Source organism: Punica granatum, chromosome 6, assembly GCF_007655135.1.
Source record: "Punica granatum isolate Tunisia-2019 chromosome 6, ASM765513v2, whole genome shotgun sequence".
NCBI classification, from domain to species: Eukaryota; Viridiplantae; Streptophyta; class Magnoliopsida; order Myrtales; family Lythraceae; genus Punica; species Punica granatum.
The window spans coordinates 23,809,062-23,837,046 of NC_045132.1; the positions used below are offsets into that span (position 1 = coordinate 23,809,062).

Here is a 27,985-nt window from a genome sequence, read left to right on the forward strand (position 1 = left end):
CATTCACAACTCGCAACCGAAATGAGCAGTAAAACTCATCTTGGATGCTCTTCGGTTACGAAACATCTCTTCTTCCAACAATAAGAAGTGCAGAAGTCGACCCACATAGAAGAAGACTCGACAATCCTAATTAAAAGAAGTATGTATTGAACACCTATTGCATGCTAGAGGACTGCTATCTCACCAAATGGGTCAAGTATTTTGGACAGCTGGACCAGGCCACTCGGCCCATGAAGCCCAGCCCAGCACTGGGCGGGATTGAACAGCTGCATCGCACTGTTTTGCAGGTTCCAAAACGCACCGTTTCAAGCGTTCTCTCGTCCGCCTTTGCACAGCACGCGCCAACCGCTGTTCCTTTTCCCGCCTCAGCTTTGCCTGATTTCGAAGCTATCCGTACGAGAGGCAGGCGGCGGGGCTCATGAATGATTAGACTCATTCTACACCGAACCCTCCGGCGTCCGAACGGTGCAGTGGGCAGTAAGCTTGTGGGTCGGTTCCACCTTCCTGCCGCCCGGTTCTCAGCCCAAGCTGCGGCGTTGACCCAAGAATGGCCAGATTTCGACTCCCACTCCTACGGCGCCGCTCTCCAAGACTGCGTCCGGGGCGGCAGCACTTTGGCCGGAAAGGCCATACAATGCGATGCACTGAAGAGGGGGGACTGCTTGGACTTGTTTGCGTCCAACATTCTCCTCAATCTGTATGCAAAAGCGGAACTTTTCGACGATGCGAACCGCCTGCTCGATAAAATGCCTGTAAGAAACACGGTGTCATTCGTCACGTTAATACAGGGTTATGCGCAGGCGCAACAGTTCGACAAAGCAATGGAATTGTTCGCTCACCTGCACAGAGAGGGACACGAGCTCAATCCGTTTGTGTTTACCACATCCTTGAAATTGCTCGGTGCTATGGAGAGGGCGGAATTGGGTTGGACCGTTCATGCCAGCATTATTAAACTGGGGCACAACTGTAATGCCTTTGTGGGTACTGCTCTGATCGATGTTTACGCCCTTTGCGGGGACGTAGCCAGTGCTAAGGAAGTCTTTGACGGGATTGTCTACAAGGACATGGTTTCTTGGACTGGGATGGTGACTTGTTTCGCTGAGAATGAGTGTTTTGAGGAGGCCTTGAAACTCTTTTCGCAGATGATGAGGGTCGGGCATAAGCCGAACAACTACACTTTCACCAGCATGCTTAAGGCTTGTACCAGTCTTGATGCTTTAGGGCTGGGGAAGTGCCTTCATGGATCCACCCTCAAGACCTGTTATGAGCTGGACTTGTATGTGGGTTTTGAGCTGCTTGAGTTGTACTCTAAGTTTGGCGAGATGAAAGATGCTCATAAGCTATTTGAGGAGCTACCGCAAAAGGAAGTTATGCACTGGAGTTTAATGATCTCACGGCATGCTCAGGGTGATCGGAGCAGAGAGGCAGTGGAGTTTTTCCATCAAATGAGGGGAGCTCGTGTTCTTCCTAATCAGTTTACACTGGCCAGCATGCTGCAAGCTTGTGCAACAATGGAGTCCCTAGAGCTGGGGAAGCAAATACATTGCCATGCATCAAAGGTTGGTCTTGACTCAGATGTTTTTGTTTCGAATGCCCTCATGGATGTATATGCAAAGTGTGGAGGGATTGATGTGTCTGAGCAAATATTCGAGAGATCTCAAAATAGGAACGATGTGTCCTGGAATACTTTAATTGTTGGCCATGTCCAATTAGGTGACTGTGAGAAGGCACTAGGTTTGTTCTCGAATATGTGGAGATGCCAGATGGAAGCTACTGTAGTGTCGTATGCTAGCACTCTTCGTGCTTGTGCTAGCTTAGCAGCCCTGGATCCAGGAAATCAAGTTCATACTTTAGCCATCAAAACTACTTACGACAAGGATCCCGTTGTTGGGAATTCATTGATACACATGTATGCAAAGTGTGGAGGCATCAAGGATGCCCGTTTGGTCTTTGATACAATGAATGTGAGGGATGTGGTTTCTTGGAACACCATGATCTCAGGATACTCTATGCATGGCCTCAGTAGAGAGGCTTTGAAAGCTTTCGAAATGATGAAAGAGAGAAAAGTTCGACCTAACACGCTGACATTTGTTGGTGTACTGTCTGCATGTAGCAACGGCGGGCTTCTTGAACAAGGGGAAGCTTATTTTGACTCTATGGTGCAGGACTATGACATTGAACCTTGTATGGAGCACTACACGTGTATGGTTGGACTTTTAGGTCGATTAGGCCATCTGGATCGTGCTATAAAGTTGATTCGGGAGATCCCCTTCGAGCCAAGTGTTATGGTGTGGCGAGCTCTACTTGGGGCTTGTGTGATCCATCAGAATGTTGAGATGGGAAAAATCTCTGCCGAGAAAGTGCTCGAAATGGAACCCCAAGATGAGGCAACTTATGTTCTATTATCCAACATCTATGCAAATGCAAGGAGATGGGATAATGTAGCTTTTGTGAGGAAGAAGATGAAGAAGAAAGGGGTGAAGAAGGAACCAGGTTTGAGTTGGATTGAAACTCAAGGGTCGGTTCATTGTTTCAAAGTAGGGGAAACTTCCCATCCCGATATGAAGTTGATCAATGGAATGTTAGAATGGTTGAACATGAAAACTAGGAGGGAAGGCTTCAACCCCAACTGTGATGCCGTATTGCTTCAAGTTGAGGAGGAGGAGAAGGAGCGAATGTTGTGGTTGCACAGTGAGAGATTAGCTTTGGCTTTTGCATTGATAAAAGTGCCCAATGGAGGTCCCATTCGGATCATTAAGAATCTTCGCATATGTGTGGATTGCCATGTTGCTATAAAGATGATCTCGAGGGTCGTGCAAAGGGAAATTATTGTTAGGGATGTGAATAGGTACCATCACTTTTGTGATGGAGCATGCTCCTGTGGTGATTATTGGTGATGGAAATGGGCTCGATAACAACTGGAAATTGTAATCCATTGCCAAGTATCCCGCTGTTGGAGCTTTGCAACTACAGAGGAGCCTTTGCTTCTCAACAGGGGACTCGGGGGGTTCCCCCAATACATATGATCCCTCATGTACACAACAAACAATATCCAAAGGTATTTGCACCTAAATAATCGAACTTATGCTGGATCTTGACTTATGGATATTAATGAGTTTTGAATCCTTAGGAACATCATTGGATGTCAGTTACTAGAATAGGATTCCCTTTTTGTGAACTCTTACGCGTTTCTCATTACTTTCCATTGATTGTGTGGTTTCAACTCTTCAGTGTAGATTACAAGTTATGGTGGCAAAGGGAGAGTTTTGTACTAAATGTTCCTAAACATGGCCCAATGAGGTAATACTCCACACTTTAATTAACATTTGCCGATTTAGATCTAACTGTTGAATTTTTTAAAACTCACCTTTACTATACATTTGCACGGGAGTAATAGTTCACTATATACCTTCTCTTAAAAAATTCTTGAGATGGCCTTGTTTGTCCTCGGGTCATGCTCTTCTGAAAGTACATGCATCTGTAGAAGTATCAATATGTCTTCTGTGTACATCACTTTGATGTGCTTTCAATTGGAAGTTGTAGGAGGATATTATTGTGCAGTCCATCACTTTTCCATACTGCGAGGCACCAAAGGAATCATGTGATTATTCCTGTAATATAAGTCGACAATGAATCTTTAACACTCTCAACGGTATCTATCATTCATTTTGGACCATGCCTCCTGGTTAAGTGAATGTTTTGTACTTTCGCCATGTCTGAAGTTGAGTAATAGCATAAACCTCTGCACCCCGTGAAAGTTGAGCGGTCTGCATAGCGGTTTCATTCAATTTCATGTACTTCTTGTCACCACAATGTCTGGATATGATCAACAATTCGTATGATGCATCGTGGAATATTAGCTCCAAGAAAGCAACAGATTATCTGAGACCAGAACCAGAGATTTTGTTTAGATGTAGGATTATGTTGCTGACAATCTATTTGAGAATTGACTGACCAACTGCATTGTTTTTCTACGTTGCTCTCAATATCACCTGAGCCACTTCCAATTATGTCACTTCACGATTTGACCTGATCACTTCAAATGGCTCACCGAATCAGGTTATCTTCCCATATGATCAAATTCGGTTTCGCTTATCTGTTACATCGGAATCTTCCAGATTAGAACTAGTTGTTCTTTTCTCGTCTTGTTCGGTTGAGACCTGAGTTGCTATCGCGGCTTTCTCAGCTGTTCTTGATTTGAACACAGGATTGGATTCTCTCCTGCGAGCCTGGCTTCTGAAGAGAATCCACGACCCTCCCAGAGAGGCAGTCCCGATGCCCTCTCGTGAATCCTGGAAGTTTTAACCGTTGAAGTTCGGGGCATAAATACTCTGGGGCTGTCAAGATGTATAATTGTTCGGTAAGATTATTGCGAGGACTCGAAATAAGCCAGATGGTTGATATAATTTTTTGAGGCAAGGATCACACATAATGATTAAAGTGACCAATGTTGAAATTATTTAGTCAAAGCTTTTGATTCATTTGATAAAATGAACACAAACATTAATTAGTAGGTTTGTCTCTTCTATTTACCGAAAAGCAAATGACATTATTCTCGTATTATTCGTAAATTATTATCATTAGTTGATAAATATTTCTATAACTTCCGTTATGAACCTCAATGTTATATATGCTTCCTTTCGTATTCGATGAGCTGCAGTTCAGGAGCACCGGATCCTTCAAATCGTGAACTGACAAAGGTGAAATGAGAAGAAACCCATGAAGTATCTGAATAATTTACGTCGAAATTGAAGGGTGACGAGGAAAAAGATCTATCTTGCAATGCCAGCATATTATATATTACAGTCCCATGCCAATGTAGTTTTAGTAGGCCGATGATAATTATCCGTACTACTATTTTTTAATTTTTTTTGGGCGTTTTGATATGTACATATATTCTAGCGAGAGTCACGTTGCTCAATGTGCAAATAGAAGACAAATCAAACGTCGACGTGACTCAACCATGACAAACCCAGCCCTTCTTTATCGTATCATAATGAAGAAAATATAATATTCTCCCATAATTAAAAAAAGGAAAAAAAATAAAAGATGGAAAGTATTAAAAGAGAAAGATCCGAGTTCTCATACCTTTTGTCCATGACAATGATTTTCAATTGAAAGGGGAAAAAGAAAGAAAAAGAAAAACCATGGGACCCCCTTCGCATTAAGGAAAAAATTTGAAGGAAAAACATGGAAATTAGATCCCCTTGCTCTCATGGTTCCCCATATATGTGATATGTACACACATATTTTATTCACGATATTTTGTATGATTATCATGAATATAATGATCAATTAACTTTTATTTTTAGTGTTCACTCTGATATTTATAAGTTTAATAAATCTTAATTATTTTAGTTCGAGCTGAATATACTTTTGAAGGGGTAAATCACTTCTAACTATGAATTTTTTTCATTTACGATATTCGAATATGAATTCTTGTTTAAAGAAAATAACATCGAATTACTTGAATCAACTCATATTAATTAGTAATTAATTAATTTTTTGATTAAGCCTTATCCGTGCATCAAAGTTCAAAGAATGTGGATTAGTAAAACACGATAATGATGGTTGTAATAGAAAATATGATTAAAAAAAAACAATATAAAGAGAGAGGGAAGGAGAGAGAAGGGGTACGTGTATAGTTTGATGGACCGAGGGGGAAGGTGGAGCCCACAGGGGAGAGCCCCCATGAAGTCCGGCCCTGCACGCGCAGTCAGGGAATCGGGCCCCACAAACAGCCCCACGCACGTCCATGCAATGCAAAAAACCCTCCCTCCTATTTCCTTTTTTTTTTTCCACCCCCCCCCCTATCTCGAAAAAAATAAAAAGGAAAAATAAAAAGTTAAAATGGAAATAGATGGGAGTATAATGACCCAGTGAACCCAAGCTCACGACGACCGTGATTTAATCAAGAGGTCACCCAGCCGTTCTTATCTTGCACCATAATATATATATTGCATCACTGGATAATAATATATTTATATATACATATACGACATTATTACTACGATTCACTCAATGGTCTCACTTCTCATGACTCTCGAGGTATGACTGATCACGGTTCATGATGAATAATTTCTATAGTGATGGGGAGTGGTGAGACTCACCATATATATATATATATATATATATATAAATCGAAAATATTTCAGAAGTTCTCGCGGTGAGTACGTTCATTTTTTCTCGAGATTCTCTTTTATTTTTTTAAATGCGATTAAATTAACGTAAATATAGACATTACTTAACCATGAAGAAAGTAGTAATAATAAAAATAAAAATATAAAATAAAAATAAATATATATATAAATAAGCATTTTGGAAATTCTCGTAGAGAGTACAATCAATTTTCATATTCTTGAATTTCTATTTTATTTTTTAAAAATGCAAATAAATTAACGTAAATATAGACATTACTTAACCATAAAGTAAATAATAATAACATGAAATAATATAATAAAATAACATGTATATATAAATATATATATATATATATAAACCGGAAGTATTTCGAAAATTCTCACGGAGAGTACATTCATTTTTTTCATACTCTTGAATTTCTCTTTTTTATTTTTTAACAAATGCAAATAAATTAATATAAAATATAGACAATACTTAATCATTAATTAAGTAGTAATAATAGTAAATATAATATAATATAATATAATATAAATGTTCTTAATTCAATCTTATAAGCCGATTTATAAAGTATTTAAATAGGGATTGTTATTTATGAAACTTGAATAAGCCAACAATATTATAGATTTGGTGCATTAATATAATGGCATAATAATGATTGGTCAAATAATATATTATGTATTTTTAATATGGATATTGAATTGTCAAAGTTTTCACATACTTTATAATGATTGTATTAAATTGAAATTGAATTTAATTATAAAACAATTAATATATGTTTTTTATCATATAAATTGTGCATGATTTTATTCATTAGTTTCTCCATGCATTGCATGAGCAATCCTACTAGTATGTATATATATATATATATACACACACATAGGTATACTCGGGAACGAGTCTTAAATGCTTTTTTTTTTTCTCTCCGACTATCTGATAGGCAGCAAACAATAACAGTAATATAAAAATATGGGCGAGACTTGACCTAAAATGATCAGCTAGCAATTATGTAAAAAGGAGGGACAGAAGGCCGATACACCCACACACACACACACACACATATGATTATGTGATTCGCGTTTCGTGTGAATGAGTTAGGCAAACGAGGAGGGAGGCGGTCAAAGAGGGCATAATTGTTCCAAATCATGGTTGAATAATAGAAAAGTTGCATGAAATGAAATCAAAACCATTAATTGTATCTACATACATTTGCTCATTAAAGTAACAACGCACATATATATATAGGTGCTTTTATCATTGTTAATTTACGTGTAATAAGACAATGTTGAAATTGCAATACATAATGATTATCTGAGCCGCTGTTTGATTGGGTTGAAAATTTGGCACATGATCGGTAATTAATATTTACTGCCTAGTTAGATCATATATAATTAAACTGCATGTGACCCGATCAATCACAAATACTATGATTGCACGCCCTAGCTAGTGATCTTTTTGCCTTTTTATATAGAATGATCTAATCGATCAACTTACTAAGTTTATAATTGAATGAATCAAATTACATGGCGGGGGGGGGCTTAAGGAGATTTACTCGGGTGATTCGATTGGTATGTGGGAGGTATTATACGAATATGATTTTCAGCACTTGACCGATTAATGTCACCCCCACCTTGATATGCCTCTATAGTCAAGATCCAAATCTTTGCAAGTCTATATATATATATATCTATATATACATATATCACTTTACCTATATCTCGTGAACATCATGCGGTGGGGAAAGGAACAAAAGAAATCATAAAGGTGTGGAGCGTAAGTCAATGTAAGAGTCATTGCAAAGTACACCCTTTCCTTTTGGTAGTAAAGGTCATTATAACAATTAGGGGTAAGACATTGATCCAAAGTTAAACAAAAAAAAGTTGTACCTAGCTCTCGCGCGCGCACACAGATATATATTATAAAGAAATTATTAGCCAACAGTAATATAATACATATAATATAATATACTACCTATGAGAAAAGAAATCAACCAACAGGCCGGTCAAGATTTTTATATAATTGTATATTATATGTGTTGAATATATGGGTAGGGGGAATTGGAAATGATGAGACTTATGTGTTATGATGCGAGTGCGGGAAGATGCGAATAAGGTATATATGAAACAAAAAGGAAATTCATGAGAGGTCCGTCACTAATTGGCAAAGTGCGTCGATATTGAAGAACTTTACTTGTAGTATTGAGGCTTGGATTTTACTGGATGCACTTTCCGATCGCTTCAACTTGAAGATCTAATGAGAGTTAGTCTCAGTTAAAATATTAAAACACCTCGAAATTCTTTAGATAAAAAAAACCAAAACAGAAAAAGGTTTTGTATTAACGTGAATTGATTCAAGCGGTTTGACATTTGTTCCGCTTAAATAAAGTTTCAGATTTTACTTTTTATGAATACAAAAAATTTACGCTGTATGAGCTTTAACCCTTAGTATGCCGACTTAGCTTGAAGTCGGGGTCCGATTGAGTTTCCGGATTCCAGAGTTCAGACGAAAAAAAGGGAGTTTTGTAAGATGAGAGAGAGAGAGAGAGAGAGAGAGAGAGGAGGAATATTTAGGGCGGGGTGACATGCAACTGAAGTATTATAAAGTGGGCATGCGGTCGTCTCGATGTTCTTTAAAGTTACTTTCATTCTCATGCAAAATTCGTAGTTTCCTATGCATGTGTTTTGTTTGTTGTTCGTACCCTCCGCTCCCCCGCCCCATTTATTTTGATAAAATCAGTAGGCGTGCCCTGCAGCTCTCAGTTGCATTGCATACATATACATATATTTTTGTTGAATTTCGAAGGATAGGGCGCCCAATAAACTACGTTATGAGTCTTATGACACATGATATTGGAGCTCTATGTTGAACGGGGGGACTTAGAAGAAGATCCCCGATTGGGTCGATTAATATCTACAACTTGAAGAGTATATCGTCTTACTAAAATTATATCCTTTGAGTAGCACATATACTGGTTTTCGTCCTCTGCTCGATATAGGTACTATATAGTATATACTTCATTTGAACTTTTTCTTTTTCTTTGTTATTTCTTTTCCTCGGTATACCTTTGTTTTCTTTCTTGTTTTTTTTTTTGTAATTTAGTGCATCTTAATTTGTACTTGTATAGAAAAGGACAGAATATTCTTCTTTTGGACGTGAAAGTGTAGGGGTTCCATTTTAAAGGAGGGCATGCAATGCAAAATTTTTATTTATGTATATAAAACAATTAAAACAGGTCCATCATCCCTATAGGGCGGGTGAACCTGTTCTTTATACTTTCTTTCTTTTTTCTTTTTCTTTTTCTTTTTTTTGTCTTTTCCATATTAAAATACTATTTTTTTTATTTACATGTTCTATATTTTTTCGGATTTGTACGAAAATCCAATGAATTTTGAGTAATCCAGTTGTGTTGAGCCTACTAAGTGGCAAAACTCTCCCAATCATTATACTAAAATAGTGTTATTTGTCTATTTTCATTTTCTATTTCTTTCTAGGTTTTAGATCATGATATTCGAAAATCTAATGAGTTTCGAATAATTCAGCCCGATGCTAGGCTTGCTAAATGGCAAAACTCTCTCACTCGTCAATTTTCTCCACACACAACACTCGAATTTACCTCAATTTTTTTACTTTTATCCATTAAAATAGTATTATCCGTGTATTTATATTTTCTATTTCTTTTTGAGTTTTGGAGCATGATATTTAAAAGTCCAATGAGTTTCGACTAATCCAGCAAGTTGGATTGGCCCACCAAGTAGTAAAACTCTCACAATCGTGAAATTTCTCCATACACATGACACAAATTCCTCTTACAAGAAACAAATATTAAAAATCACTTGAACCAATTTATATTTGTTACACTTTCTAATTGTTCCTTTACGATTTTAAATCCTTCGAAGAAAAAATTCGTGAAATAACCTCAAAGTAGCGTGTGTATATATAAATATATATATGTATATATATGAATTGGTTCCCAATCCTTATGTTGTCAAATCTTAATAGAGTGAAAGTATATATTTCATAATATGGTACACATAAAAAAAAGAATGTGTCTTTCACATAACAAGAATCAATTATAATTAATTTATGATATAGATTGAGTAAATCCCTTTCATATTTTAATATAAATCAAAGAGATAATTACGCCATATAGCCTAACATTTAAATGAATTCTTAGTTCTACCCCAAACTTAATTTTTTACCTTAGTTACAAATTAACGTGCCACGTGTGCAATTTTGTCAATTTTGGACGGAAAGTTAGCGTCGGGCTAGATGTGAAACCAACACATCAACATTGGGATTTCTCAGGTAAAAAATCAAATTTTGGCTAGAACTAAGAATTCCTTCAAACGTTAGGCTATATGGCGCAATTAACTCTAAATCAAAATAGATATACGATCATTGCTAATCAAATCCATATGAACATCTAATTTTTTAAAATCAAGTACATATTAAACACATGATAAATCACATGCTCTAAATGATGGGAGTCCAAAATAAAGTATCAAAATATCAAATTTAAGAAATGTATTTAAGTGTATTATTTTTAAGAAATAAACTAGAACGGGCGCTTTAAAAAATACTAATGAAGAAACGGAAAATTGAGGGAAATAGAAAGAGAAGGGACAAATAAAAACAAGAGAAATCAAAAGAAATTCTTCTTCTTTCTTTTCTCGCATATTTGCTTTGAATACAATTTCGGTGTACTCTAATTATATACAAGTTTTAATTTGTACCACAGTTTTAGAAATAGATTATTTATAAATGAATATATATACTAATTGTATTAGATCTCTATCACTATCGATCATGCTTTTAATTAAAATCCATTCCTTCAATAATTGCTTGAAATTCATGAGAGCTTATCATATTGGGTCTTGGATATTGTAATAAATTTCTGAAAATTAGATAAACATATCATATTTCTATTTGTCACACAATGACCCGGGACGTTGCCACGGGCATTGTCCTCGTTCTAATATAACTTGCCCAAAAAAAAAAAAGTAATGCCAATGCAACTAAAGGGGGAGGATTTTTAGAAAGTTGGCCTCTCGCCCTTTTCACTTTGGAACCCTCATCCCAAGAATTTTCTGTTTTCTTTTCCGGCCAACTATTTGGAAGAATTTGGGACAGAAGAATAATAATAATAATATACAAACTCAAAGGATTTACAAGGAAAAATAAAATAATAATATATATATATATATATATATATATAAGAGCCAAGCTTTTAATGCAATCCACATTAAAGACACAAACATCACGATGTAACAAATAACAAGGAACAATTACATAAAACCCAAATCCTACTTCTGACGTTCTCTCTGTTCCATCTATTTATAAAACATGTTTTTTTCCTCATTTTCCATCTATTTAGTTATCCCTCTTATTTCAAAAATAATCCAATGATCATAAAGAGGAAAAGTGTCGTGGACAGCATGCGTAGGTGCAGTATTGTAGTACAGATAATCCATGCAAATTATACAAAGAGCGTTTATGGCAAAAATAAATAAATAAATCTATAAAGAGTATATATATATATATATATATATACACTGATGTCTTCCCTCAATTTTCCCATTGGGTTTATATGCATGCTTTACGACATGTTCATATTAGACAAAAACCTATACTACACCCGTCTCAATCACAAGATTGCGAAAGAGGCCATTTTCTTAGAGAGAGAGAGGGAGAGAGAGAGAGGACTCTTTCTTTTCCAAAAAAAAAATAAATATGGACCGGACATTTATGTGGGATAAGTTTTTCTTTCGATTATTTGAGCTTTTTCCGTACTAGTTAGCCATAAGATTCATCGATCGGCCGGTCCTTTACGACGTTTTCACTCTTTTGAGCCTTTGTTAGAGATAAAAGAAAGGCAGCTGATCTATCTTGGTTTCTTTGGTTACACCAGTGCCAATTATGGGGTCAATGATATTGTGAAGAAAAAAACAAATTTATGAGAAATATTAGTCTCGTAATTTTGGAAGATCGAGTACTAAAAATTATTCCCTCTCTAAATCAATAAGCTTTTTAAAATTCGAACTTGCATTCCTTCTACTTATGAGAATTGATATTGCTTACGACTCAATCGATAATTTGTTAGTTATGCTGCTTCAATTTTTCATTGTTTTTCGATTCCTTTTTCTTTGTCCCGGGGTTACCCCTGACAGCAATTGATGAATTAAATGTATAAATTAGGGTTCGGGCGTCTTGTAATTAAACATGCCCTTTTGATCACCGAAAAAAAAATGTGCTCCTTTTGAGGGACAAAATGGAGGAAGAATTATTGAAACGTAAAGTGAACGCTAAATATATGTAAACATTAACTTTTTTTCACAAATTGGAGAAGAGATCAGCGCAGTGGAGACAGCAAAAGTACGGCCACGAGATGGATAAAATATAAATATATTCCATATTTCGGTGGGAAAGCAAAAAAACACACAAAAAAAAAAAGTAACCACACACAAGTCATCAATAGCTCCTCTGATCTCTGAAGTCTATAAATGGTCATGTGTTTCATTTGGATTTCACAAACGTTGTTAACAATCGCCTGCCTCATCAATGAAATTTCAAGATTTATACCATCGGTCGCGATTTTTTGTTTTCTATGACCACATCTGTATTCTCGAGGCCGGAGATCTAATTAATTGCTACAAGTTTGAGAGTAGAAATACTAGCTAGGAAAGCGATCTATATCCAATGATCCATATATAGGCTGCAGTGATCCTTAATTTCTACGAAAGCGATCGATATCATTGTACCTGGTCTCTCTAATGATCTTTTAATTAATTTTGTCAAAATTTGATTGCGGTTGCCTGAGTTCTGCTTTGCTCTAACGGATGCTGCAAAGCATGTAATGATGCCCCCATTGACTCAATGTTGAAAGGGCTTTTTGCACGAACCCCAGCTGCAAAACCAGGTTCTCATAACCAGTCATTCCGCATATACATATAAAGACAATGCAACGGTGCAATACAATATACGTAATAGAAATTGTACAGAATAAATAATTATCCACTATTAAATTTCTGCCATTTCAGTCATGCGCCCAGAGCAAGGATAAATATGTACAACTGTTTCAGAAAAATGAAGGAATTAAATAAAATACGTAAAGAAGGTTGATGATATGGAAGGAAGTGTATACATGCACTCAAAACCCTAGATGAGACCTGACAAAAGCGACACCCCATTCGCCATGCATGTACTTTCCCCTCCCTCTCTCTATGTATACATACACACACATATATATACACATAATATATAAACAAAATACGAGCCCGCGTAGAACTGTTCCTAATAATTCTTCTTATACTCATATATAATAACTATCATTTAGATATTATGTAAATTATAGCTCATATCATTGTAACTGAGATATTTTTAAATTAAGAAGAATTTTAAATTGATTATTAAGAAAATATAGCGACCTCGTATAAAAAAATATATCTATTGACATGTGTACTACTTGAGGGAAAAATATATATTTGGCCAAAGAAAAAAGAAAATATATATATATATATATATTCACAAATACATAAAACTCATTGTATATAATATGAATATATCCCACCCGCAATTTCACATGCATGGACTGACATTACCACTCATTGTACCACATGCTCATGCAAGGAAGGCCCCCATCTCTCTCTCTCCCCCATCCATGACAACATAGAGAACACAGTAGATTTACTATTTTCATGGGTGGTGGCAATCTCATAGATGGATGATGATGATGATAATAATAAGCAAAATGGGAAGTGAGAGCGGGGAGAGTGATGATGATGATGGTATTGATATGGATTGATGACGAGATTAAGACAACTCTTCTCTTTTTCTTTTATTAGTTTTGTTTTCCCTCTTCCCCTTTTCTATCATTCAGTTGCTTCCAACTATATCTAATTAATTCAGTGGGGACGAAGAGGAAGAAGAAGAAACATATAACTATGAAGGAAGGAATGAAAACAAAATGATAGCCCATTTACCTTTTTGGCCAATGGGAACATATTGCACATCCCAAAAAAAGCCAATTATACATTCAATTAATGGTCCCTATTACATGTGTGAGTGTATATATATATATATATATGTCCTTGTATATGTAGAGGTGTACCTCCATTGCATTATCATCATCATCATCATGGTCATCGTCTAATCTCTTCTTTCCAGAGGTCATGATAGGGCATCGCATGCATGATTATTACGTATACGGCAATACAAGCCTTCATACTTTCCCCCACTTTCGTCTGCGCTCTCTCTTCTTTGGTTAGTTTTGTTGTGTGTGCGTGTGTGTGCTGATCTTTGCTGGGTTTTGTCGTTTGGGATCTCGTGTGTGTTCACTCAAGGCCAAGCTGGATGAGAAATACATCGTTTTATTTGGGGCTAAATTAAATGAGATTTTTTTCATCAAGTTTTGTGAAATTATAATTGGTCGCTTTAAGATATATATATATATATATATATATATATATATATGTTCATTCCGCATGACCGGTACATGAGAATACGCAGGCTCATACTATATGGGAGGTATGGCGTGTTTTAATAAAATGAAATTTGATCATATATACGGATATATATGCATATAGACATCATTACTTCATGTAGCTTTGGGTATATTGACTCCAACGACCCCCAAAAAAAGTTAATCATATGCAATTACCTAGAGAGAAACTATGTGTGTGTATATATATATATATATATATATGTAATGATGAAACTTTGATGTCCCGTGTGAAGTACCATAACAAAAAAATAAAGCTCATGTAATGATCATGTAATAAATTGCTCCAACTTGAAGGACGTTATCACATTAAGCATATTCTCTCTAAACTTACATGTGTAATTCTCTGGAGGACTTTGATCCAATTTCAAGAGGTCAAGAATAACCGAACAAGAGGATATGCATGGGATCAGGCCGAAAAGTTATTGATAGCTGAAAATTAATTTCTGTCAAATTAATTGATAGTTGTCGATATAAAAAAAATTTATGATCGGCAAAAATTTGGTTTCTGTCTGTAAATAGGATAAACCCGTAAAGAAACACAACTACAAGCAACCTTTTATTTTTGTCTCTTCTGTATACACTATCTTTTTTTTGGGTCAATTGCATATACTATTTATATGTTAAAAAAAGAGAGTAGTTTTTCTATCTTTCCCTTTTCAATCTTATCAAAAGAATTTTATTTTATTTTTTAATATTGGCCATAATGCATATGTTTGGATTATAACTACATTGGGTGAAGAATATTATATAATAATAAATATTAAAAAACACTTTTTTTTCAACACCACCTAGTTTCTCTCCTCTCTCGCCACTCTCCTCTTAGATAACATTCTTTTCTTCGTCGAATACATGCCATTATTATTATTTTTTTTCTAGGAAACCTTTTTGTTCAATTTTATTGTTTATATTATTATTTATAAGAAAATCTCTTATTAGAGGCATTTTACACATGTTTTTCTAGTATGGGTGGAATTTAATCCAACTCTAAATAAATTGATAATTAAATTTACAAAATTCATGTATTAACTCAATAAATTAATAAAAGTATTATTAAATAAACTCAACACGTAGTGCGAGTGTATATCTAATATACATATAAACGCTAGAAATTCCTTTTTTGCTTCAATATATATATATATATATATACATATACATATACATATATTCATACACACAAGTGGGGAAATCTTGGGGTTGAATACTCATGGTAGAAAAACATCGGCATCAAATCCCTTTCTCTTCATGCTTTTATTGCAAGGTTAGTCCTTCCCTTCCCTTCCCCATGCCAGCCATGCATTGTCCCTCTCTTGTGGTGGGGCCCCACCAAACGCCCCCATGGCCAGCCCTCCCTCCTCGTTCGATCGTTTCAAAACTCATCACTTCTAATTATTCTACTCTATATGATTAATAGGAAGACGATGACACAAAAAAAGAGGTCATCATTTAATCTCTCATATCAAATCAAATTGTTTTATGTATACGTAGGCTTAATTGAGGGAGTATATGTGTAACAAAGACAATTAACTAATTAATCATACTTTTAAATTAGGGCAAAAAGTCGAAACTAAACCCTATGGTTAACTCCAATGGCAGCTTTATTAATTTTCGCGATTGAAACCTACGAGGTTCTGTAAAATTGTTATAATTCCCTTTGATTAATATAATTATTCGCTCTTAATTAATTAATTACCATGCATGAGAAGCTTTACATAGAATTCAAATTTTTTGATATATGGACAAACTTCCACAAGACAGAGTCAAGAAGGGTTTCGGGAGTGAATTTTCTGGTTGATTGACCTTTCTTTGAAAAGTTTACTCCTTTTTCTTCTCCAAACCAATCCAGAAAGAGAGCATGTATTTGTAATCCGTAGGATGGGCTGGAAAAAAACAGAGGTGTTGGTCAGCTTTTCAGCAAAGAAAGGGGAAGCTGCTGCTTGCGTATGTTTTCCCTTTCTTTTATTTATTATTCAATTTGTAAATAAAAATTAATATTCATACTATGCATATATATTCTATATCATCCAATGGATTAATGGAATTGAAAATTACTTTTGATAATTGTCCCTATGTTGCCAAAGAAGTTAATTGAAATCTCCTACAACCGAGTGAGCATCAGTACAGCGCAGTGCATACATGTATGTATTTGAAAAAAAAGGTTTAAGGAAGGAACTTTGCCAAAACAAAATCTTGGCTCTGTCCAAGGCACCGAGGAGCATCGTCAATATGATAGCATGGCATGCCGTGATCTCTAGCTTTCACTACAAATTAATCACAAGCTTTCAATGTTCTAGGCGACATTTTAAAGATGGCGACGATAGAGTCAACAAATAGCGATATGGATATTGATTTAATTAATTTAATCTTGCAGTAATCTTAAATATCGACATTATTTGTAGATAAACATCTCAATTAAGGGTAAAAACTAACTATAATTAGGAGATCATTAGTGATTAAAACTAGAGATAACAATTAATCAAATCTAATCATCAGAGAGTTGACTGATGATCGATGAGGTAGGGGCATAGATCAGAGCTCGTACACAGTGTTGGAGAGTATCTTTTGCAGGGAAGGTGGGAGGCACATGCAATGCAATGCAGGCCCGTTGGTTTTGGGATCAAGAAATGAATTATAAAGAAGGAATGTCGTCCTAACCAAGAGAGCCCCACGTCGTCCTTCTGTGCTCTCTCTTTTCTCTCTGGCTTAGCTATGCTCTGTCTTCTTCTTTCAGAAAAAAAATTTCTTGACATAATTTTCTTTTAGATTTATGATTACGATATAAAAAAATGAAAATCTAAATAAATGGAGCACAAATAATCTTATCAACGAGAATTAACTTTGAAACCTCTTAAATGTTAAACGAGGCGTGTGTTACTACGCTGGTTTCTCTTTTCTTTTCTGAGTACTTTTAGTTCTGTGTTTGTTTCGGTTCTCGGGGTTTACGGGAAACACAATCATCATTTGTGCATGCCCATTCATATAATTTGTTTATAATTGGCCCCCTACTTCATTTTTATAATAATCAACCCCTTTTAATTATTGATTTCATTAGTTAATTCTACTGAGCAACTGCTTATATATTCTTTCTTCGTACATTGCAATTAATTAGTATGTAGATTGGGATTTGCCAGGTATTGCTTGTTAGCTCAATGTGTCATCATGCGTTCCTGCAAAGACCAGAGGCCTCGACAAGACATGGCCTCCCTCTCCCTCCCCCTCCCCCAATTTGGGCTCCCAACTTGCTGTAGTTTTTAGCCCTTTTTTAGCTTCACAAATTTCATCCAAATCCTTTTCATAGAAAGGAATAAAGAATAACCCAATTTTTTTTATCGTGTAACTTAGGATTTTATCTACCAAAGACTAAATGAAATTTTATCTTATAATAGAAAGAGAAAATATATAACGCAATCATTTAATTAATGATAAACATTTTTTTTTCCTTTCGAATGAGGTGCATGGAATTCCTTCGATGCAAGATATCGTGATAAATATATAACTACATGATGTGTGGATGAAAGTATTCTATGGACCATGGTGGTTTTATTTTCCTCACGCCTTTCTTCGTGGAATCATGGATCTTGGACAACTTAAAAGGACAGACGCAGCACTTGCTCCTATTTCTACGTACTTATGAGCAAATATATTTGCATTTATTGATATATGTTAATTATTCACCTATCATTTTATTTAGATGCCATTTCATCATAATATTACAGGAGCTTGATCCTCAATTTCTCTGTCTCGAGCTCAAGCATATATATCGTAATTCTGAAAGATGACTGGATTAACAAACTTGATCTGATCTTAAAAGATAGATCGAGACCACTAGATGTCGTTGTGTGAGGCCTTCTTTAGATATGAGTTAAGAACAGATTAGGGCTTTGAAAAGGTCCTTTTTGTGATATTCCAAAAAGGACATGGCCTTTATCGTAATTTGGTCATTGGGAACTTGCCCTTAAGATAATTAGAGCTCGTTAGCTGGACCAATTTTTTTTTCTCCCATCTTAATAAAGTCAAAAAAATATTACCCCCTTCGACAACCTTTAAGAACAATATTTATTTATTAATTTCAGGAGAAAATAATAATGCACACGAATTATTTTATTCAACATAACTGACTGACCACCCATCTCTCTCCCCTTCTCTTCTCTCTCTCTTATCTCTCTCTTCTTCCTCTGCAACTATTTCATCTCTCCACAAACTTCCAAACAAAGAGAATTAATGGAAAGTGAGATTTGCAAGTTTTATTCCCTCCCTTGTCCTCCCATACTCCCATGTTCTTGATTGCCATGAAACCCCCAACGACAACATCAAAAACAACAACAACAACATTAGACCTTTTCCTTTTAATGGATGTTCCTCACTTGTTTGCTACACCATTTGATCTCTCCTTAGTTAACACAAGCCATGCTATTTCTTCTTCACCTAGATCTCTCTTCCCTATATAAACCCGAGCCTTTCGCCGTTTTCGCTCTTTCCCTTCATGGCTCGCTCTGAGAACAAGCACAGGATCAAGCGGAGGAACGCCGAGGCTGTGAACTATAGTTGGGTTGGGGTGTCATCGGGGCGGCTTGTTTGACCATGGTGCCCGTCGAGAACCCTCTTCACGGCGGCTACAGCTGTTATTATGGTTATGGTGGCTGCGGCGGTGATGTTCTTATGAGCCGGGTTATCGAAGGGTATGAGGGTTGTAACACTAGTGATCAAGCTAACAACTATTGCTTAGGGTTGATATCTTCATCGTCTGATCATCAGCATCATCATCATCTTCTAGAGGTTAAACCGATGGCAGAGGACGAATCGAGGACCACCAGCAGCCTCAACGATGCTGCGGCCTCGAGCTCAAAGGATGCTCGGGAAGAGAGACTAGACGATGAGGGTTGGCTGGAGTTGAGTATTGGCGGCCGCTCGAGTAGCAATGACAAGAAGTTTGAACGGGAGAAAGTATCATATGCATCGGATAATAATATTAAGTTATCTCATCAGCCGGTCATGAATCTGCTTGCCCCTGAGAGAGGCAGCGGTGGACTGGTCGAGCTCGATTTGTTGCCGCCCGGCAGCGGCGGCTTGGAACAACCGTGCAGGCCGCCCTTGGCCCCGATCTTCCAGGTGCCTGAATTTGTTAGAGCTCCAAGGCAGCTGCCCTCCCCTAATTTTAGCTTGCCCTTTAATTTCTTCCAACACCCGGGAAGCACTAGCTCTAGTTTTCCTCATAGCAATCAAGAGATTCAATGGGCATATAGGCCGAATTTTATTCCGGCAAATATTATCGCGGGCTCTCCTCCTTCTTCCTCCTCCTTGCCGCCGTTGTCTCCTTCTTCTGCCACTGCTTATAACTTGATGCCATTCGTCGGGTCATATTTTGCCCGACCTGTAATGGCCGGAGTAGATGTAGGCGGGTCGAGTTCCGACGTAAGGGTTGTAAATGCCCCGCGAAGACCCCATTCGGGGATTTGGTTCATGCTCCAAGCTTCACAAAACCAGTAAGTATACTATGGAATTAAGTTCTCATTCACTCAACTTTTACGTTTTCTTTTTTGGTAATATCAAATTCCTGTGGAAATTGATCCTTTAATTTTTCTTCAATCTTGGGTTTATCTGCAGGGCAAGAGAACCGTTCTTACCACAAATTCCTAAAAGCTATCTAAGAATCAAGTAAGTACATAAGATCCCTTCTACTTTATTTAGCAAATGTACAAGTAATTAAAAGATGAGATTTTGCCGTTAATTTCCTTGGGCTTTTGTCCCGTTCATCCACCAAAAAAAAAATGAGATTTCGATCAGTGAATTATTATTTGTTTTACTGCGGGAATTTGAATGCGGATTTCTTATTGATTAATCAAATTTGTCGGGATATCAGGGACGGGAAGATGACAGTTCGACTATTGATGAAGTACTTGGTTAACAAGCTGAGTCTCGATAGCGAATCAGAGGTACATAACTTTGCTTTGAAATTTTGCTTTTTGTGTAGCTCTGATATTTTATTTAGGCCTGACCAAAAATGGCAACACACATAAGCAAAGGATATAGTCATTGGAGTTATTCAACTAGCAATTTTAGGACATGGTAAGATTAATACCCTTAGGTTAATGTCATAGACATATATATTTAGGTGGGAAGTATGTTTCCAAGCAGCTGTCTCTTCTCTTTTTGTATTATATCAGCCTCAAGGCTCATGATCGATCATGGTCGATTTTCTCTTAAGGAAAGATTCAAAGAACTAACTAAGAATGTGGTCTAATCACAAGAAGATGAAGCTCCAAGAGTAATTACTGATTTGGGTTAATAAAGGTTATTGTTAATTAGGGTTTCGGATAAATTGTGAAAAGTGCCCTCCACCTAAAAGCATATGCAAAAAATTGAACTACAGAGAAACATTGCTCTCAACCTCTGAACAAATGCTTCCCACCAATCTCAATCCACCAAAAAAAAAAACAAAAGAAAGAAAGAAAGAAAAAAATAAAAAAGAACTAGTGAAAGTTATGTCTCAATACTTCGGGCATTACTTGCATTCCAAACCAGAAAAGCTCCACCAAGATTTCCATTATATCGACCATAAAAAAGAAAATGTAAATATTATGGCTATTATATTATTTAAAGTATATATACAATATCCCCACTTCTAATTTAATAAGTTCGATTAATAATAGCACTATGTACTTACTTACCCACTCATAGCTCCTCCTCTCCACATTATGCAATCCTCAGGGTTACCAATTTCTTATAGAAGTTTCTCCTAAGTTTCAATTTGTTCTTCTTTTCTCCCGTAAATATAGATGACTGATTAAGCTAAAAAGTTATAGCTAATTTTAGGGCCGGAAGATTTTGCAAATGTTGATGAGGGTGTAACTTTTTATTTTGATAATTAGAGAGAGTAATTATTGGTATTTTGATGAAATAATTTTATGGTATGTAGATTCAAGGGGGAGGGGAGTAATAATTTGTTGTGAAAAATTGGAGACTTATAAAATGATCATATTCATGTGCACGAGAGGGATGTGTGATCATATTGGGAAATAGATGCAATACTTGTTTTTCTATGCTTCTCATACACTCGTCATCAAATACCCCCCCCCCCCCCCCCCAAATCTTTCCATTATTATTTCCTATAGATTGGACATTCAATGTATTCACCAGCTGGTTCAGGAATTATGATCTCTAGAATCACCTCGCACTCATATCTAATTATAGAAATATTATAGTCACCTGCATCATATTTATTTGGTGGCTACTTTTATACATGTGTGTGCTTAACTTGGATTTTCTTTAATCACATAAAAAGAAAAATACAGATGCCTTTAAGTTATAACTAAAAATTATGCTTTATTCTACCCAAAAAAGATGTTTTATATGGCGCTTAATTCATTTTTAACTCTATCTTTTCGGTGAGCATTGAAGGAATTTAAGCTGAAATTAAAATTAGAGCTGTGTTAAGCCCAAAAAATAACAGAGAGTTGTGCAAACTAAAGATGCTTTTAATGTGTAAGGACTCGCAGCAAATTCTTACCAAATGGAATGAATGAATGTAGAAATATATCGAAAACACGAAAATAATATATTATATATATACACAAATACTAATTTGGATCCAAATGTGAGATCGATATATATTTCGCTCTAGATATGTATCTATCTTAAAAAGAAAATAAGGAGAGGGAGTAAAAATTAGAAAAAAAAATTTGCGATGAAATACGTAGAAGTAATATGCCTGAAATCAATTTATGTGCCAGTAAAAGTTAATATCTAATCTTGTGCACGTGCTTGTGAGAATTATCAATGTGCATTTATAATCCAAAATATGTTGTCATTTGGATTGTCCCAGTAGTGCTATTCATTTCCATTTGAGAAACTCTCCGAAAGTAGATAAATACGCACACACACAGTTAAAGAGAATTAAATTCTTCTGAAACTTGAATAAAAAAGAGGACTTCTGCAATATTCAATTATATATATATATATATATACGCGTACGTAAACCAATTACTAGGAAATTTATAAAGAAAATATTTTTGTTTGCGCAAACTACAAGGAGGCGCACAACACGAGAACTTCCCATAGGATCATCCAAGAAAATTATCGTTTAAAAGCATATAAAACATATCAAAAAAATCAGAAACATTAATTAGATTAAGTTGATATTTGTTTTTCAAGTACGTGATTCTTACTTTTGAATATGTTATATTTGGAGGGAACAGCCAAATGCATAGCTTGCTTGTTGCTTGATTAATTTGCTGATTGCTGGTTGGTAAAGCGGCAAACACTACTCTTCACGTTCACTGAAAATTCGGTAGAAATAGTAATCCAAACCATCCAAATATCATAATCCAAAATAATGATTAGAACACAAAAATCGAATAAAGAAGAATGTACATCATTCCTTAAAAAAAAAATTGTAGTCAAGTGGGTTATTCTTTGATCAGTGCTGAAGAATCATTTAGGTAAACGTTATTTTTGTATAAATATACCGTTTAATATGGAAAGCATATGCGAGTTTTGATTTAATTTTAATATTTCACAGTCGGTTTTTTTGTGATCTTTTGCCAAAAATGTTCTTTCCGTGCTATATGTCCTTGTATATGTGATCTAAGGATATACGAGATAGCCGGATGAATAGATATACATTTGTGTTTTCTTTTCTTTAATAGCTACGGGCAGCATTGGCCTCAACTCGGGAATTAAAAGCTAATGTCATACATACATATATTAATATAAGCCGACCAAGATGACCAAGCACCAAAAAGAACGACAAAATCAGTTTTACAACGAAAATGAATTGTCTTTTCCTTAAACCAAATCTCATGGATGGTTTTTATTGATCATGGTTTAAGGGCAAGAATCAACATCACAACTCTAACAAGAATAAATCCCAAAGAAAATAAAAGGGCAAAAACAATTGTTTATCAGTTATAATATCATAATGATATGAATATAATTTTGTTCATTGTCTTTACCTAACACACGTATGAATATACACAACTATAATAACTTATTTAAAAATAATACGTGGAGATATATCTTATGATGTAAGACATGCATTGCTAACATTCTCTTTTGCCATATATGATCATCAATCAAACTCCATACATTGTGTGTTTTATATTGGACAGGTCAACCCTGATAATACCGGTATAGGTATGCATACATGAAATTAACACAAACATATATGTATAGTATTCATACTTTTATTCAACTTATATATACATATATTATATGTATATCAGGTCTTGCAGTTCATGCCATGAAGGTCTTATTGACATATCAGGGTGATTAGTTTTTTAATTACAAGCCAAATTAAAATGAAACAGCTAGCTCTTCATATTATATATTCAACCGCCAAGGAATACGAAAGATATGATCATATGGTTGTCTTTCTCTTCACCTAACACGTACACGTATCCCCATATAACTGTCATCTATCAAAACAGAATATGCTTATGTACATGTGTTGATTACTTTATACATAGACGCATAACAAATATATATATGTGTGTAAGAATATATATGTGCCAGTGAACATTCTCCTTGCCTTGTTAATGCATTAATAATGAAGGGTGCCCTTATCTAAGGTCAACCTTATATTCCTTTGATTTGGCAATTTATTGGTGGACTTGGCTTCTTATATGTACCGCAAACTATATTATGTTTTCTTTAAACCGATAAAAGCTGTCCGTTGCCGGCTTAAATTGTTTAATGAAACCTCACAACTTTTGGACATGCCATGCAGATATATGCATTACTTATTGCTCTGTTTGTCAATGGTTATTTGGATATAGACAAGTCCAAGGACTTTCATGAAGAACTTTATTATTTTAGAATATATAAACAGTGAACATACAAAAGTATTCGGTGGTGAAAAATCAATATAGATGTGTGTGTGTGTGTATTCCTCTTTTATCTTTGAGATTGCTTTTATATTGGATCCACACATAGGGGTATAAGTTTCGTCAGTCGCCCTTCCCCCCTGGTTGGGCCAAAAGGATAATTTTCCTTCTCCATTAATTTAATTATTTGTAACGCAGAGTATTCCAATTAGCTAGAAGATTTGATTGATGATTTCACGTTCACATGTACTAATAATTTAGATAGAGAAAACTGTATCTGGAATATGATCTTGTGTTGATTAGTCACAATCTTAGGGTGCATTTAGAATGTAATTTACGTCCGCATGAATAACACTCTAAGGTCAATAAGTAATTACAAAAAGAAAAAGAAATAATTAAAGGGTATCTTTATGGTGAGAAAGCTTCAATTATTATTTCCACATAGATTTTATATTTTTTTTCTTTTTAATTTTCTAAGTGCATTGACTTTAGGATGTGTAAAAACACATAAATTAATTTCTACTAGGGTGGTACTACCTTGGTCCAGTTGACACTCATTAACATCAAAAAAGTTTTGACAAAAATTCATCCCATATCACATCCGTAGGGCCTCCAAAGATCACACGTGGACCCTGTCGTTCTCAACTTTCTTGCATGCGTTTTGTCAAGAAAATATCTCTCGTGTACATATAACAAATGTTAGCATATATTGACGTGCATGATAGATACAATCAATTATATAATATATCATCAATTATATACCCGATGTCCATGTTAAATTCTTCCAATCAGAATTTCAGGCATAAGCCTTAAAAATTTATTAGGACTAGAATTAGTAGATTGAATCTGAATAATAATGTCACGATTATTTTCTTGTCATGGCCTTTCGTCATGCTTTCGCCTCTTTGATCTCAGCCCTAAGACAGCTAGCAGGAGTAGGCCCTCATCCTCCCTTTTTAATTTCTTCTTCCCCATGGATTGTGCATAAACAGGCCCATCAAAGGAAAACCTTAAGTGGTGCACTTTGATGGAATTTTTCTTTTAAAAAGAACCCATCATTCTCCTCCACAAGCCAACTATGAAAGAGAGATGAGAAAAAAGAAAAGACAAAACTGAAACCACATAATAATAAATAATAAAAGAAAAAGTATATAATTCACGTCGGAGAAAAGCAATGCATGGGGGGATATTTCCACAACAGAATCATTCCAATTTTTTCAAAGAAAACAAATATAAAAGCAGAAAAGACAGATATGAACTCAATCCTAACTTTAAAATATTTGTGCCAAAGGGAGTGCATGCACAATAAATTAATGAAAGTATTACAAGAAGGAAATGAGACCCTCTTCTTTTATTCTTTTCGCTTATAAAAAAGCTCCTAAGATTAATGCAAGAATTTTATAGAAAAAGACTAATATAAGAATAGAAAATTTAATTAATTATAAGAGGCACTGAGAGTCATATAATGAGAATCATATTTAAAACTTCTTGATTATTTGGTGATGCGTGTGATGCACTACAATCTTTCTAAAGACCCTCTTCTTTTATAGCTAAACAAATAATTTTTTTACAATTAAAGTTAAACATGATGCTAACAATGACTCGATTAAACTGTAAACCTAAATTCTTTTCGTGTTTAACCTAGCAATCCAAAGGGTATTTACGAAAATCTTGAAAACAAACGAGAACCGCACACACACTTGGTAAAAAGTTGATGATGGAATATTTGCCATCTTTTATCTATTCTAGGGTTTTTAAAAAAGAAGGAAAGCAACGTGAAGGAGACGTGCATGAGATGAGGCGGATTATGATCAATGTAATATTTTATGTACGCATACATATCTACTATTATATTCACGAGAAAATATATTCGCGTAGTTAGGTGGGGTGAAATTTTCAAGAAAACTAAAGTATGAAAGGCACCTAGGATATGCTAGGCCTATTCCTCGCCGTGCTTTTTGGATCCATTTACACACTCACACGCACATATATATATTGAGGGGATTAATGAAATCTCACTACACAGATATAAAATAATAATAATAATATAAGAGAATTATTGTTATTATATAAAAAAAAATTAAGGAAAATGACAAAGTCTAAAGGATCATTATTTTGGCTTACGAGCAAAGTCTAAATGGGGCCTCTAATGATTAAACTCGGGCAGCTTTCGATGGTGGGAGGAGCGGGCAGCCTAAAAAACCATCGATTTCAGCTGCTGACCGGCTGACCGCCCCAAGAATATTTCGTGTTTGCGGAATGAGGAATCTCTTGGCTCCATGAAAGGGCAAAAAAAAAAAAACCCTAAGCCAAAAAAAAAAAAAGAATGTTTTGTTTTTTGGGGGTTAAAGTAGACGTAACAAGGACATGTGGAAGGGACATGGGAGAAGACGTAGGATATTGACAAAGACTTCTATATTACACTAATATATATATGTATGTATAATTAATTTCATGCATGTGTGTGTGCGTGTCTATATATATATGTCTACTTAAACGGATGATATTCAGCTTTCATTCATGGTGCAAGTATGTATGTAAAAGTTGTATCATATATATGTCATCACTTTACTTCTAAGTGAAAAAAAGAAAAAGAAAAAGAAAAAAGAAGGCCGATGCCCTTTAGTTTAAGGTAAGAGAATGTAGAATTCGAACGGTACAGCTACATATGAGTTTACATGTAACTTATTAACGCAGTCGAATTATAAAACGGGAAGCGAAATCAAACTCAGAGTTGGCTTCCGAAGGTACATATTAGCTGTAAATAAAAATTACCTTAGAAACTTTTTCTGGAGGCAGAAAAATGGCATATGAATTAATGTGTTTAGCAAATAAAGACCTTTTTCGATTAGAGCATTCTTGGCCAAGGCCAAAAATGATATGTGAAGGCTAAATTTCGAGCATCTAAAATTCTAAATGTCAATATTCATGTTGGAATGAAACTTGTCTATTGTCGATCGAAAACGCTGCTTTCCAGGAGATATATACAGCGGATCAGTCGACTAGACTAGAACCTTTTGTCCAGTTTCCTTTTCGTTACGTTTTGTTCGATATATACATAATGAGATTGAGATGGGACTGAGGGTGATGTATTGGATGCAGATTGAGATAAGATGTAGAGGGCAAGAGCTACAACCTTGCTTGACGTTGCAGCATGTCAGGGACAACATTTGGAGTCAAAGGGATGCCTTCGCTTTGCTTCCACCGCCAGACAACACCTCCCCCTCGTCCTCCTCATCAACCTCGTCCGATCACCTCATGGTCCTCCACTACGGTCGAAGTGCTGCTTCTTGATCATTAATTTAATCATGATCATCATCATCACCATGCATCTACCACGATGATTCGATACCATTAATTATTATTATTACTTCCCGATTTCGGTTTTTATTTATTAAAAAATAACACCCCTTTGAGGTAAAAAAAAAAAAAAAGATATATCGCGAATCAATTAATATATGCCCCCAATTATGATCATCATAACTCTCCTTTTGGCTCCCACACGAGTTAATATGTGTAATTTTTGCAC

At 35.4% G+C, this 27,985-nt stretch overlaps 2 protein-coding genes across 7 annotated transcripts; both read left to right on the top strand.

Moving 5' to 3' along the window:
- Positions 1 to 159: 159 nt before the first annotated feature.
- Positions 160 to 4,556, top strand: LOC116212063 (putative pentatricopeptide repeat-containing protein At5g13230, mitochondrial). 5 transcript variants are annotated; one of them, XM_031546651.1, is made up of 4 exons: positions 160 to 3,058; positions 3,232 to 3,300; positions 3,538 to 4,059; positions 4,208 to 4,556. In XM_031546651.1, the coding sequence occupies exon 1, from the start codon at positions 423 to 425 to the stop codon at positions 2,895 to 2,897; it is 2,475 nt and encodes an 824-aa protein (XP_031402511.1). In that variant the 5' UTR covers positions 160 to 422; the 3' UTR covers positions 2,898 to 3,058; positions 3,232 to 3,300; positions 3,538 to 4,059; positions 4,208 to 4,556. The 5 variants fall into 5 exon arrangements, with proteins under 5 accessions (XP_031402511.1, XP_031402508.1, XP_031402509.1 ...); XM_031546648.1 differs by having other exon boundaries at positions 3,232 to 4,059; XM_031546649.1 differs by lacking the exon at positions 3,538 to 4,059.
- Positions 4,557 to 18,745: 14,189 nt separating this feature from the next.
- LOC116212408 (protein LAX PANICLE 2-like) lies at positions 18,746 to 27,982 on the top strand. Of its 2 annotated transcripts, none has more exons than XM_031547006.1 (4): positions 18,746 to 20,118; positions 20,228 to 20,290; positions 20,496 to 20,568; positions 27,559 to 27,982. In XM_031547006.1, exons 1-4 carry the CDS (start codon positions 19,217 to 19,219, stop codon positions 27,748 to 27,750), a joined length of 1,230 nt encoding a protein of 409 aa, XP_031402866.1. In that variant the 5' UTR covers positions 18,746 to 19,216; the 3' UTR covers positions 27,751 to 27,982. The 2 variants fall into 2 exon arrangements, with proteins under 2 accessions (XP_031402866.1, XP_031402867.1); XM_031547007.1 differs by having other exon boundaries at positions 18,747 to 20,118; positions 20,240 to 20,290.
- Positions 27,983 to 27,985: the final 3 nt, after the last annotated feature.

Excerpts from the sequence above, each read along its gene's own strand:
- LOC116212063 (XM_031546648.1), top strand. The coding sequence starts at position 423 with ATGATTAGACTCATTCTACACCGAACCCTCCGGCGTCCGAACGGTGCA.
- LOC116212408 (XM_031547006.1), top strand. The coding sequence starts at position 19,217 with ATGGTGCCCGTCGAGAACCCTCTTCACGGCGGCTACAGCTGTTATTAT. Across the intron at positions 20,119-20,227 it reads CTCCAAGCTTCACAAAACCA|GTTTATCTGCAGGGCAAGAG; the intron begins GTAAGTATACTA and ends CTTCAATCTTGG. Across the intron at positions 20,569-27,558 it reads GTCTCGATAGCGAATCAGAG|ATTGAGATAAGATGTAGAGG; the intron begins GTACATAACTTT and ends TATTGGATGCAG.